General features: G+C 33.4%; 1 protein-coding gene, 1 long non-coding RNA gene and 1 pseudogene across 3 annotated transcripts; 1 reads left to right on the forward strand and 2 right to left on the reverse strand.

Annotated features, from left to right (window-relative positions):
* Positions 1–1,327: 1,327 nt before the first annotated feature.
* On the reverse strand, positions 1,328–6,024 carry LOC146944899 (MLO-like protein 13; annotated as a pseudogene). Its single transcript, XR_015026171.1, has 14 exons — positions 5,865–6,024; positions 5,162–5,219; positions 4,696–4,910; positions 4,401–4,517; positions 4,226–4,286; positions 4,041–4,126; positions 3,271–3,345; positions 3,093–3,181; positions 2,955–3,004; positions 2,828–2,868; positions 2,371–2,571; positions 1,971–2,038; positions 1,784–1,844; positions 1,328–1,675 (listed from the first exon to the last, which is right to left on the reverse strand). The product of XR_015026171.1 is annotated as an MLO-like protein 13 (transcript).
* LOC146944900 (uncharacterized) lies at positions 4,790–6,915 on the forward strand. Its single transcript, XR_015026172.1, has 2 exons — positions 4,790–4,929; positions 5,781–6,915. It is a non-coding gene; the product is annotated as an uncharacterized LOC146944900 (long non-coding RNA).
* On the reverse strand, positions 6,673–11,218 carry LOC146944901 (endoglucanase 25-like). The gene is made up of 6 exons (XM_085743279.1): positions 10,669–11,218; positions 9,697–10,010; positions 8,822–9,283; positions 8,107–8,242; positions 7,794–7,966; positions 6,673–7,432 (listed from the first exon to the last, which is right to left on the reverse strand). The coding sequence occupies exons 1-6, from the start codon at positions 11,048–11,050 to the stop codon at positions 7,031–7,033; spliced, it is 1,869 nt and encodes a 622-aa protein (XP_085599405.1). The 5' UTR covers positions 11,051–11,218; the 3' UTR covers positions 6,673–7,030.
* Positions 11,219–12,731: the final 1,513 nt, after the last annotated feature.

Below are 12,731 nucleotides of genomic sequence, written 5' to 3' on the forward strand. Positions count from 1 at the left end.
ACATGGTTCATGGGTAACAAATAATTTTAACCTTTGAATTTGTTTATTCATATACTATTAAGGTGGATTCTCAACACATTATCTCTCCATCACTTCTGCGCTCGACTTTCCCTTGGAGTACTGCCTTCGGACCACCGCTGATCATCGGAGTTCTGCCACAATCTTTTCGGTAAACAATCTTCTCCAGCGAAGCAGCGATCTCCACACACGTCTTCTTCTCCTCTAGTGTTGTAGAAATCTCGGTGCAATAGTTGTCTTCTTCTCCGACAATATTATCATGTCAACATGGGGTTGTAGATATGTTAGGTCGGCTTCTTCTATCAGTCTGGGATTGTAGATATGTTGCATCTGCTTCTTTTATCAGTGTTTTTTTTATTGGATACCATTCATGGTGAGCTTTGAACCAGTCCCATTTCCTTTCCATTAGTCAATTTCTGATTTAAACAATTGAAATAACGTACAGTTTGGCAAATATGTTGGGTGTTTCGCATTTTGTATTGTGACCAGAAAACAATTACTTACTGTCTTGACAAATTTAAGTGTATTTTCTCGTGTTTTTTTTTCTTCTTATTATCATTCACTTAAAACTTTTTTTTTTGACAACATTCACTTAAAACATTTATAAACATTATGATTTCTTCAAATCCATAATTTTTTCAATTTGTTATGATTATAAAAAATGTATTCTAAGTGAGAAACAACATGAAAAACAGCTAAAACAAATGCATGTTTTATCCATTATAACATTTTTTTTTCCTTTTTGTTGTATCAAAATATAATATGTTATGTAAAAATAAAAAATCTAAAATGTAGAATTCGTATTTTATTTTACTTGCTTATTCATCCACTCCAAAAGATATTAAAATACAAAAAGATGGACTTTTCCTCACATTTTATAGTGTTGTGTGCATTATTTATCTATATCTACTCATCTTAACTGTTTGTTTTAATTTATCCTATAATGACCTTTTCTTTTGTTGTTAAAATAAAAAGGATCCAACAGGAGCCAAATAAAAATAAATATAGCATAAGAGACAATTTTTAATAATAATGGATTGCTTACAAGGGCCATATACTTTTCCACCTTTCCTCCCAAAAGGCAAATTATATTTAGTGTTGTACTCTATTATCCTTACATATAATAAATTAAATGACTTAACTAATAGGGACAATAATCAACTTAAACCCAACCAACTTATCTGATCAATTATGATTTTTTAAATAAGAAGACTTTCATTTACAAATTAAATCAGTTCGTAAAACGGTCCATTCAAATAAATAACACCTAATAAGTCGCTCAGACATGACGTATGATTAGGAACCATAATTACTGTAACATCCCAATGTTTTTTTCTTCTTTCTTTTCCTTGTTTAATTTGTATTAAGTATCAAATATTGTATTCACACTCTTTCATGTACAATCAAAGAATATATATAGATAATATATATAAATAATGACTATTGAGTATTAAATGCATTAGGTCTTTTCCAAAGGAGATTGAATAATAGGGTGAAGTTCAATTGTAGATGATATTGCATGATCTTCCATCATGATAATTGCTTGTTCACCAATTTGAGAATGTTGGTTTGATTCTTTGGTCATTCTGTGGAACGAGGGAGATGATTCCATTTCCGCCTTTTCATCAACCTTGTCAAGTTTACACCTACTACCCATCTGCTCCAATTCAGTGGAGATTAAACCAAAGAACAAAAACATGTTAGAGTTTTGATCAAAGCTTATACGTTTAGATCAATGCATGACGATAAGATAGATTATCCCAACCTGAGTCACAAGAGTGTAAAGAGGCAAGGTGCTGTAACTGCAAAGCACTTGAACAATTACACTGCATAACATTACAACTAAGCAGTGAGAAAATTGAGAACACATGATATATGGTTCTTAGTAGTAATATAGCATGAGCAAAGAGTACATTATGATTTAATATTTATCATTTTAAAGAGTATGTTACCCCATTACAAGTCTTGGGATGATGTAGGCTACTTTCTCCATAATGCATGAATCAAATCCATATGTGGACTGCATAAAGAGGATAAAACTTAATGTTAGATAGACAAAAAGATTTTACTAAGTTGAGTGAAATTTAGTTCTATAATGATTTTATGCAACTAGATTGGAAGGTAAAAAGCGGCTCAATGCACGAGGCTCCCATCAGGTGGGGTCTGAGCATGACAGATGTACACAGCCTTACCACCACACGTGGAGAGGTAGTTTTCAGAATTCGAACATGTGACACAAAGCAACAACCTTACCGTTGCGCCAGGACTCGCCTTCTCTGTCAGAGTAGAAGATACAATTGAAAATTATATTTGCTTTGATTTGAAAGGGAAGTTTAGAGTGAAAACACTCACCCAAATCCAAAAGAAAAACGCGATCTCAAAAGCGTTTTGAAACAAAGTGAAGTGAAGTAAGTCGAGGACAATGGCCGGGCGGCCAAACCAAAAGTATTCATCTGATGGCTTCACTCGTTCAGTTGGATATTCCTTCGCTACCGACTCCTGGCCTAATCGAGTGATTATGTGCTCTAACTTTGCCCCCACAAGAAGTAGAATCTGTTTCATCACCAAGCTGACTATAAGTCTCATTAATATTTCATTCTTTAATACTCACTCTATTAATTTTGATAGAATTATTTATCTTTATCCTATAATATCCTTAAATGTTTCTATCTTATTTTAATGCTGTATTGAACTTAGAAAACGATAAATAAAAACAACATATTTCTACAAAAGCGACAGTTAAAAAGAAATGGAGTGTAGAAGAAGTGTTTAACAAAATACTCATATGGAAAGAATTTGGGCCACTTACTATCAATGGTAAAAATGCTAACCAGAAATAAGTGTGCCACCCTGCATATAGTAAACTCGTATCAGTAGGTAGATTTTAAAATGTCATTTTTAAATAAAAATATTTCTTATGAGAATCCTTGGTTTACCTTCAAGATTCAACAGCAAAAACAGCACAACAAAGAGCCACAGGTACCAACTAGGGTAGGTATAACAATTAAGAATAGTTAATGTTTCTTGCATTAAACAAAATATAGATAAACATGTTTAAGACTTTGATCACTCACCTTATACCTACAACTTTTCTGAAGTCAACTTCAAGTGTCCCTGTGATGTAATTATGAAAATTAAAATCGGGATTGTTCGGGTAGTGTTCCTGAAAAAAAGTTACAATACAAAGAATGTATCTTATGTTGAGTACATATCATGAAATATTAACCGTTTACAATTTGAGATGATCTTAACCTTGATAAATCCATGCCGCAGCGCAAGGTAGTCATATTTTGCAACTGAGCCATAAAATTGTTTGAAGAATGATCTCTGCCAACATAAACACAAACTTAAGTTGAGTGCACGATCAGAAAAACCATCTCACTAGTATACAATTTTCATTTTTGTAGCAAGTTTATGACTCATTACAGCTTATCTTAATTTATCTACATTCACAATCTCCTCTGAACCGTATGTATTCTGTTAGAAGGTCTCCTGTGTCATTTTGGTAATTAATAATAACTGATGCAATCATGCATTATATATGAATCCATGTTAAATACTGTGAGACGTGAGACCTTCTATGAACTTGCAAAAAATTTCTATTACATTTTCTGACGTTGGGAAAGACATCATTTTAAATAGTTACTATCTTTAAAAAAAAAAAAAAAAACAATGTTTTAGTCTATATCTTCCATGGTATTGTTTCAATATATTTCAGGCAGAAATACTTCATACTAGAGGTTAAAGATGAGTAAAAATAGATAGTTTATGAAAACTGCTTATGTGATGTCAATAACCTATTTTCAGCTTATTTTCATAAGCTCTTCAGGATAGTTTATGAAAACAACATATAACTTATATGAAAGCAGTTTGACTTTATTTTTTGGTTGTTATAGAAATAACTCATACATAAGCACTTATACGATAAATGTTTATATGATATAAGTCTTTAATTAAGTTGTTTATTTAAACAGGGTCTAAATAAGGTTCTGAAGAAAATTGCGGAGAATTCCAGGACTTACAAGCCAACCAACAACAGCTGCTTTTCTCCAATACCCCTGAGCATGTTTGTTGAAGAACACATCTATCTCTGATATAAGAGTTCCATCTGCAGATGATGAGAAAATCTAGAACTTAGGAAAATCCAAAAAGATAAGTTGTTCATTTTCTTATATACTTTTCATATGGAATTTAAGATTCAAATTACCACTTGAATTTATCGTCGTCCTCCTCCTAGCATAATCCTCCCAACTTTTCCACTGGCGGATCTATTTCGGATAAAATACACACAAAATTACGCTGCAATTCATGAATGGACTAATATTTGTACTAGTAAGTAATATATCAGCTTCATAAAGTATATCATTTCGCCAATTTATTACCCTTGCACCTCCAAGAATCATTGTTGTGACACAGAAAACTACATGTACAACAGCCAATACAAAGATGAATATGTGAAGATGATGCAATCCTTCCAGTGATAGCAATGGTACCTTCCCCTGCTTAGGAAAAAGGAAAGGAATATAAATACAAATCTTTTTAGCGTACAATTTCATTCATTTTAATCTATTATCTGGACTGAGAGTTTTTTCTTCCAATTCCACACGATTTCAATATTTTTGTCAGTAAATTCAGTAGCAACCTTAGTGAATCAAAATCAAATTCATCAACTATTACCTCTAGCCTACAGTGCTGCGAACCAGTGTCTGCAGATAAAAGCCTTCTTCTGTTGATTATACTATCATAGTGATCATGTTCTGAACCTTGCACAGATTCATGAGACCTCTTGCATGGAAGCATTTGAGTTGCATGCTCAGGTGAGATGCAAATGTGGCTTATTACACCTTGAAAGACGGTTAAGAGAAGGGAAATGAACCCTAAAAGCATCAACTCTGGCAAAGCATCACAAAGGTACACATAAGTTAGGCTACAGAATCATTTTAGACATCTACAGAAAAATTATAACAAAGGTTCAATAGGAATTGAGAACAAAGATTGTGTTATTTAGGTAGTTATATTTACTTTCTTTGCAGGTCAAAATGTGAACATCCAAAAATTACATGATGCTTCAACGTGTCATAGTAGTATATATAAAGAACTTTGATATTGGACTAGAAAATTAATTAAATTCAAGCTTACATACCTTCTTGCAATTTATTTAAGGCTCTATATAACGCTTTCTGCTTTTTCCTCTTTAAGTACTGTAAAATCCATTCCAACAAAAAAACTCATCATGAACAAAATAAGTCGTTAAAATAAGGAAATTAGATAGCTACAGTAACACTAACTTCCTCGGAACAAAGATGCTTGAGGGTCTATTTACAATTTTACACAACTAATCTGCACCAAAATCCAGAATGGAATGGATTTAAATCAAGTTCATCTGCTATGCATCATGCCCTTTTAATGCATAAACTGTTAAATAACATTCTTATACTCAAAGAGATAAAAACACAACTTTTTAGTACATTTAGTTGATATTTTAATCATTTTCAAATCATTCCCATGTTGATCGTCATCTTTGCGTTTTAGATTAAGCAAGCAAATTTGATTAAAATGTACCATTCAAATTGGCAAAAACTGAATTGAACCACAAAAGAAGATGCTCTTGTTAGCTTATCAAGCATAAACATTACTATATTTGGGTTCATGCCAAAGTAATTATTATCCTTACAAACTCAAATATCAAATTGGAGTCAATGTTGTAGCACTTGTGGTGTAAGTATATCCAAAGCAATTAAAATGCAACTCTTGTATTGCAGTACTTATGCTTGCTTCCATGAATTGAAACCATAATGCAAATGAATAGAAAGGTGACAGAAATGTGAAAATATGAGATGATTTACCTTTCCAAGGCGGTGAAGGCCACGCTCAGCGCACAGAGAGATGAAAACAATGATGGAGCAAACAACTGCAACAATCCATGTTGGTGTATATTCAAGAGACTCGTTCAGTTCTTCTGCCATGTTTTTTTATCAATACTGTTTGGCAGAGGAATGTGTTGATGACAATTCCTTTTTTTCTGTTTAATATATACATGTTGGACAGAAAGTGATAGGAGTTAAGGAAACTATATTCTGCAGAGTTTATGTATTCCAGCAAGCAAGGAATGTTTTTCCTAGACATCAAGGCATATCCACAGCTAAATGAAGTTGGCATAAAAAGTAGAACCAGATTCTAAAGTTCTGATCACGATTATAGTATGACGAAAAAATATAACTTGTTTTACACCCATGATACAGACATGTGTTTCAGGTTTTTTCTTTTCTGAGATAAAGATCTTGCATAAAAGAAGATAAAACAAGCTATGACAGGTGGTGTCCTTGTGTGCGTGTGTGTGTGTGCGCGCGGCCAAAGCCAAGTTTATTTTGGATACGCCACATGCTAAATAAGGAACAGGATGATTCGTAGTATCTAGTATCTACAACTATGCTTGTACATGCAAAGATCCACGCTAGCTATATTGCAACAATTGAATTAAAGAGAACATAGGTTTCCACAAGAGAAAGGTTTTATATGAATGGGGGCGGAATGAAAGAAGTCAAGACAAGTAAAACTGTAACCACATTAGATGACACCGTCATACAATTACAAACTGTTCAGTTTTTATGGTTAAAGAATATAAGATTTGGTTTTATATAAATAGAGGTAGAATGAAAGAGGTCAAGAGTAAAACTATAACACATTAGATGAAACTGTCAAACATTACAATCTGTTCAGTTTTTATGTTTAAAGAATACAAGATTTGGTTTTGATACAAATATACTATGTATATCACAAAAAGAAAAAAAAAATTAAAGAGACACTCTCAAGCACCACTTTATCAAAAGTTTTAATTCTACTCTCGAGTTGCCATTAGCCACAACCAACCAGATTCACTAAGCCAAGCTTCATCGCCTTGTCTTCAAAATTCTCCGTGAACTTTCAGTTGATACAAAATAACAGAAGTTACCAATGCACTCAAGACACTCGTGGTACTTGCTGGATAAAAGATAACAAGCAGCATGACACCTTATGGTTTCCATGGTGCTGGAGGTGGTGGTGGTGTTGGAAACATTGGTGGAACAGCAGAGAAAAGGGTATTTTTATCAATTGGTATACTTTTGTCACCTGACAATGCAACTAATGCTGCTACTAAACCGGCATTTCCAGCAAGTGTTGGCTCTGTGTAGTTGTAGTTTGTTCGAACATCATGGAAACCATCGTGCCTGTCAGGACCAGCAACCATAGCACCAACAAGTATATTTGGATTTGGCTTTGATGATTCCCTCCATTTCCATCCACCTTTACAGTTATACTTAACCTTGTTCTTTGGTATAGACGCGGCTCTATGGTGGACATGTTTTGGATAATGATTACCAAAACCAACAACATAACTCATTTTCCGTGGATTCTTACCAAGGATGTAATCAATCTGCAAAAATACAACACGGAAGCAAAAAGAAAAATTAGCCCAGACGTCATGGTGATTTCAATTATGGCCATGTGTGGGTTAACAACTGAATTAAGCACTTAAGCATAAGCATTTATGTATAAGTTATCTCTATTGCATATATATTATAAACTGTTTTCATAAACTACTCTGGAGAGCTTGTGAAAATAAGCTGAAAACAACTTATGATCATGTCATAAGCTGTTTCCATAATCTCTCCCAAACAGTCTCACAAGTACTTATGTCAATAGATTAGCCCAACTAAGTCGATCCAAACAGACCCAACGTAAAGAAGAGTTAGCTCCCATGTATAACTCGACTAAAGCAGCAGCATGTCACGTACCTGTGTCCTGGCAAACTCGCGGAGTTTCTCAGTTGAAAAGAAGTTAGGTCCACAATACCATCCAGGCGTATCAGCAGCATCAAGGTAATCACTGTATAGGGTAGCCAAAAAGGCTGCATTGACAACATATTGGAGAGGCTGAGGCCTACCATGGTTTAATTGAATCAAGCCTCCTGTGAGAATAAAAAATACCAACATTTGCATCAGAATAGAAATTGGAAAATCATGAACTCTGGTGCCTTGCATCAGAATAGAAATTGGAAAATCATGAACTCTGGTGCCAAGCTAAAAGCTTTGGAGTAAGAATTGTTACCTTTGGTTCTGTTAAAGCTTGTGAAAACAGGTAGGTAGGAGCACATGACTATGCTGGTCTGATTGTGGAAGGTCCTTAGAATTTCTTCATATGGATACCCAGGACTCAAGAACAACCTCAGACGACTAAGAAGAACCTATATATAAAATGTCGAAATCAAATTAGTCAAATGTAATTTAACCAAAATTGCTACGATCAGCAATGATATTATATAAAGATCAAATTAATATCCACTTGCAAGGGGATATACGCAAGGGGATATACAGGAGATGGAATACTGAAGGTGAATAAATGAAATGAGATAGTGTGTGAATTTGAAAAAAGGGAATTGTTCAAAGCCAAGAAAAAGGCATAGCAGAACTTATGACACATATAGTGCAAATACTGTCCAAGAAGGCAAGAACTAGGCGCAATAATACCAGAATATGAATAAAAGAAACTTCAAAGAATTAAAATTGAAATGTTTTTTGGCAAAAAAATATTTTCAAATTAAGAATGAACCAAACAACATGTTAAAAATGTTCAAGGAGCAGTTAACAGTTGACACCGCAACTATCATTCAAATATAATTCTTGTAATTTGTAAAATGAAAAGGCGTAAGAAATAACACAGAAATTGATCATATCATATCAATTGAGACACGTGAATCTAATTTACAAACAATGAAACGAGAAAAACATGAGCATGTCATAACAAAGAATCTCTACAAAATTACCTGAGCACCAGCAAGCTTGTTATCCCAGCTAAATACACCATAATCAGGGCCCCCCCAGAAAGCACCAGCATGCTTAGCAATGCCAGGAGTAGTAGCAAGCTTAAGGTACGAGTTATTTCCGGTTGCAAAGTACATCCAGGCGCCTCCCCAAACAAACTCATCAAAGTAGCCGGTGGAATTGTAGAATGTTGAAGCCTCGGACTTACCTGTACTGTATCTACCTCTCTGATCCCTGGAAAACTTGAAGAGTGTAGTGGCACCATGAACAAGTTTCTTTGAATAGGCTTTGTTGTCTTTGAAAACAATGGATGCAGCAGCCAAGGCAGCGGACATTTCCGCAGCAAGATCCGAACAACTGTGGCATTCAGTGACGGGCCTGTCGTAGTCAATGTCCTCTGGGCGCATCCAGCAGTAGTGATCATTAGGAGTCGTACTACCACCCGAGGTATCTCCACTCCCAACCTGTCGAAGAACACCAAACACATGAGATCGACAATCACAAAGAGTTCCAGTAATCAAAAAGGTAAATTGACTAAACCATCTCTTTCTACGCGGTATCACAAAATGATCAATCAAAACAGACACTAGACAGAATTATAAACCCACGCCCAGATGAGAACCACAAAGCCGAACACAAAGAACTAATTCTATTACGTGTGTGTTTGGTTTTGAAATGACAAAAATTGATTTTGAATGAATCGATTTGGACTAGAAATGAGTTAAATATGAAGTGATTTATATTTCGATACATTCAAGCAAATGTGTGTTGAACAATAAATTCAAGGTTAAAATAAACGATCATCCAAAATCGACACAATAAACATAAGCAGATAATCAAATCCAAATCAAGAGTTGAAGGCAAGAAGGTTTGGTACCTGTGCAGCAAGGGTGGTAATGGTATCAGCAGTACTATTGAATGTCTTGAGAAAATAATCAGTGCCCCATTTAATGAGTTCCTTGACATGATTAAGCTCCCCAGTAGCTTCGTATTTACCACTGTACTCAATGACACTCCAACTCAACATGGTGATGGAAAATGCTTGAGGAAAATTGAATTTGATGGCATCCCCAGCATCATAATACCCACCAACCAGATCCTTGATTGCAGCAGATACACCATCACCCTTTCCATCTTGCATACATGAGTTTCCCCTCCAAGAAACATTGTTATGCTTAGGAAGTTTTCCAGCTGCACAAACCCAAAAACACAAATTAAATTAATATAGCAAAACCAAAAAAAAAGATCCATTTTCATCAAAAATCAAACTTCACACAATTAGATCCTACTTGACAAACAAAACATATTGAACCACAAAACAAATCAAGTAAGACAACATAAAAGCCCATTTTCATCAAAACACAAATTTTACACTATTAATCACATATCAAATTTGTTTTTTTGACAAAATTCACATATCAAATTGAGATTAACATTAAAAAAAAAAATCATTTTCATCAAAAAAATCAAACTTTATACTATTAGTCTTTAAATGACACAAAAAAAATGGACCCCAGATCAGATCAAAGTAATCAAGTAAATTTACTACCATAAAAAACTTATTTTCATCAAAATTCAAATTTTACACTATTAATCACATCAAATTAGATTTGTTTTACAAAATTCACAAATCAAATTGAGCTAACATAAACAAACAAAATACTTTTTCTTCAAGTAATCAAACTTCACACTATTATTCACAAATCAAATCAAGCAATTGAGTAAAACAACATTAAAAAAAACATTTTTATAAAAAAAAAAAAAATCAAATCTTCAGAATGAGTTAGTCCTTCCTTATAAAACAAAATGAAGAAAGATAGAATCAAAAAGAGCAAAAGGGTAAGCTTACATTTTTGGGCATTGAAGAACATAAGAGCTTTATGAAGAGCAAGAGTATAATTATCAGGAGGAGGATGTTTCTTATGATGTCTAGGAACAGTTTTAACAATCAAAGTAACAAAACCAGCAACAAAAGCAGCAAACAATATTGTTCCAACAGTCCAAACAAAGATCTTGCGGCTGACAATGATACAACCCAGATCTACATATTTCTTCTTCTTCTTCTGTTCTGTTGGACCTAACAACCAACTCTGTTGTGTTTCATCTAAGGGTCTTGATAAAGCTGCTCTATCTAACTCGTTTAGGTTCCTGCTACGATCTTCATCTGTTGCTGAATCTGTTGCATTGATTTCCAATGGTCCTCCCCATGGATCACGTCCGTACATGCTCATTTTGATTATGCCACCGACAAAGATGAACAAGTTAGAGAGAGAAACAAAACATGAGATGTTAGAATGTGTTTATGTATGTTGTATGATTGTGTTTGAGTTTATGTATCTATGTCTTGTTTTTCTCTCTCTAGAATTAGAAATGGAGTGAGAAGTGAAAAAGTGCGTTCTGTAAAATGAATGAGCTGAGTTGAACTATAAGTCCATTTGTGCTTGCTGGCTGGTTTTTAGCTGTCTCTGCATGTGATTCTTTTTATATATTTTTTTCCTTATTTTCTTTATTTTATTATTTTCATTTTTGGTGAAGATTTGATATATATACCATTGGCTATAATCTCAACTTGTATTTACAATGACATTTTTTTTATAGGTAAATGTATTAGTTGTTACTAAGTTATGTGTTGGCCATCCTTGTTAAGGAAAAGAAATTGATGTCACGCCTCAACCATATGGGTTACACATTGGGAATTATTCACAATGACATCTCTAATATATCACAAACAATGTTCAAAGCATGACATGAATAAGCCTGACACAATTTTTTTTATTGAACAAAATTTCTACGGATTCTATCAAATTTATATGAAATTCTATATAATTTAGTAGGATTTATGTAAAATTTGACGGTTAAAATATAATGTATGTTAGAGAGTGGCGATGGAATTGGATCGAATACCGAATTTTGAAAAAATGTATGTTAAAAAGTATGAGATTGATGCTCCATGAAAATTTGATAATAATGTGACTGCTTTTGCTAAAAATGGATAATCATAGTATTAATTTTTTTTGAAAGAATAATCATATTGACTTGTTGTCTAGCAAAAATGAAAAACAAGTACAAAATAAATTAAATTGTCTACTATACTTTGAATTCTTAAAATTTTTGCAACTGGGATGTTTTTCTCAAACCTTAACACTTTGAACTTGATTGGTTGGAGGCAAATAATTTTTTTTTTTAAGAAAGGTAAATAAAAATTTTATGGGTCTTCAATTAAATGTGAGTTTTTACTACTTTAGACAATTGTCAACGGTATAATTTTCACAATATGAGATGAGTTGAGTTGAGTTTAATGTGGTAGTCATGGTGGATAATAATAGTTCTATATGGGGAATCCAGTTAACATAAGTGATGTTTTTTACTCCATCCGTTTCAAAATGAGTGTCGCTTTAGCCAAAAAAAATTATTTCAAAATGAGTGTCGCTTTCAATTTCCAATGCAATAATAACTTTTTCTTTTCAATTGTACCCTCCAATTAATACTCTGCACACTACTTCCAAAATATTACTTTTAAAACTAACCAATAGTTAATAAGGATAATTTGGTAAAATAATCATTCTCTTTCTTTTAATCATTGCATTTCTTAATACTCCCTCCGGTCTCAAATATAAGAAAAGATTCATTTTTTAGATTCATTGAATAATTAATGTATCTGTCTTACAATGTAGACCATATACATTAACTACTCAATGAACCTAAAAAAGGAATATTTTCCTATATTTGAGACCGGAGGGAGTATGTGTATAAACACCTAAAACGACACTCATTTTGAAACGGATGGAGTAACTTGCAAAATGGAACTCAATTTTTTTATTTTTGCACTAGTAATGTTATTATTAGATACGTAATAAGCACCCAATGACCTTGTTGTCTATAGTATGAATTGAATTTGTCCATATTAATTTT

The sequence above is a fragment of the Medicago sativa genome, chromosome 2 (assembly GCF_051527215.1).
Source record: "Medicago sativa cultivar Bolivia chromosome 2, Bolivia_mono, whole genome shotgun sequence".
In the NCBI taxonomy this organism is placed as follows: domain Eukaryota; kingdom Viridiplantae; phylum Streptophyta; class Magnoliopsida; order Fabales; family Fabaceae; genus Medicago; species Medicago sativa.

Coding starts and splice junctions, on each gene's coding strand:
- LOC146944901 (XM_085743279.1), bottom strand. CDS start 11,050: ATGAGCATGTACGGACGTGATCCATGGGGAGGACCATTGGAAATCAAT. Junction 10,011..10,668: donor GTTCTTCAATGCCCAAAAAT/GTAAGCTTACCC, acceptor GGGTTTGTGCAG/CTGGAAAACTTCCTAAGCAT. Junction 9,284..9,696: donor TTACCACCCTTGCTGCACAG/GTACCAAACCTT, acceptor GTTCTTCGACAG/GTTGGGAGTGGAGATACCTC.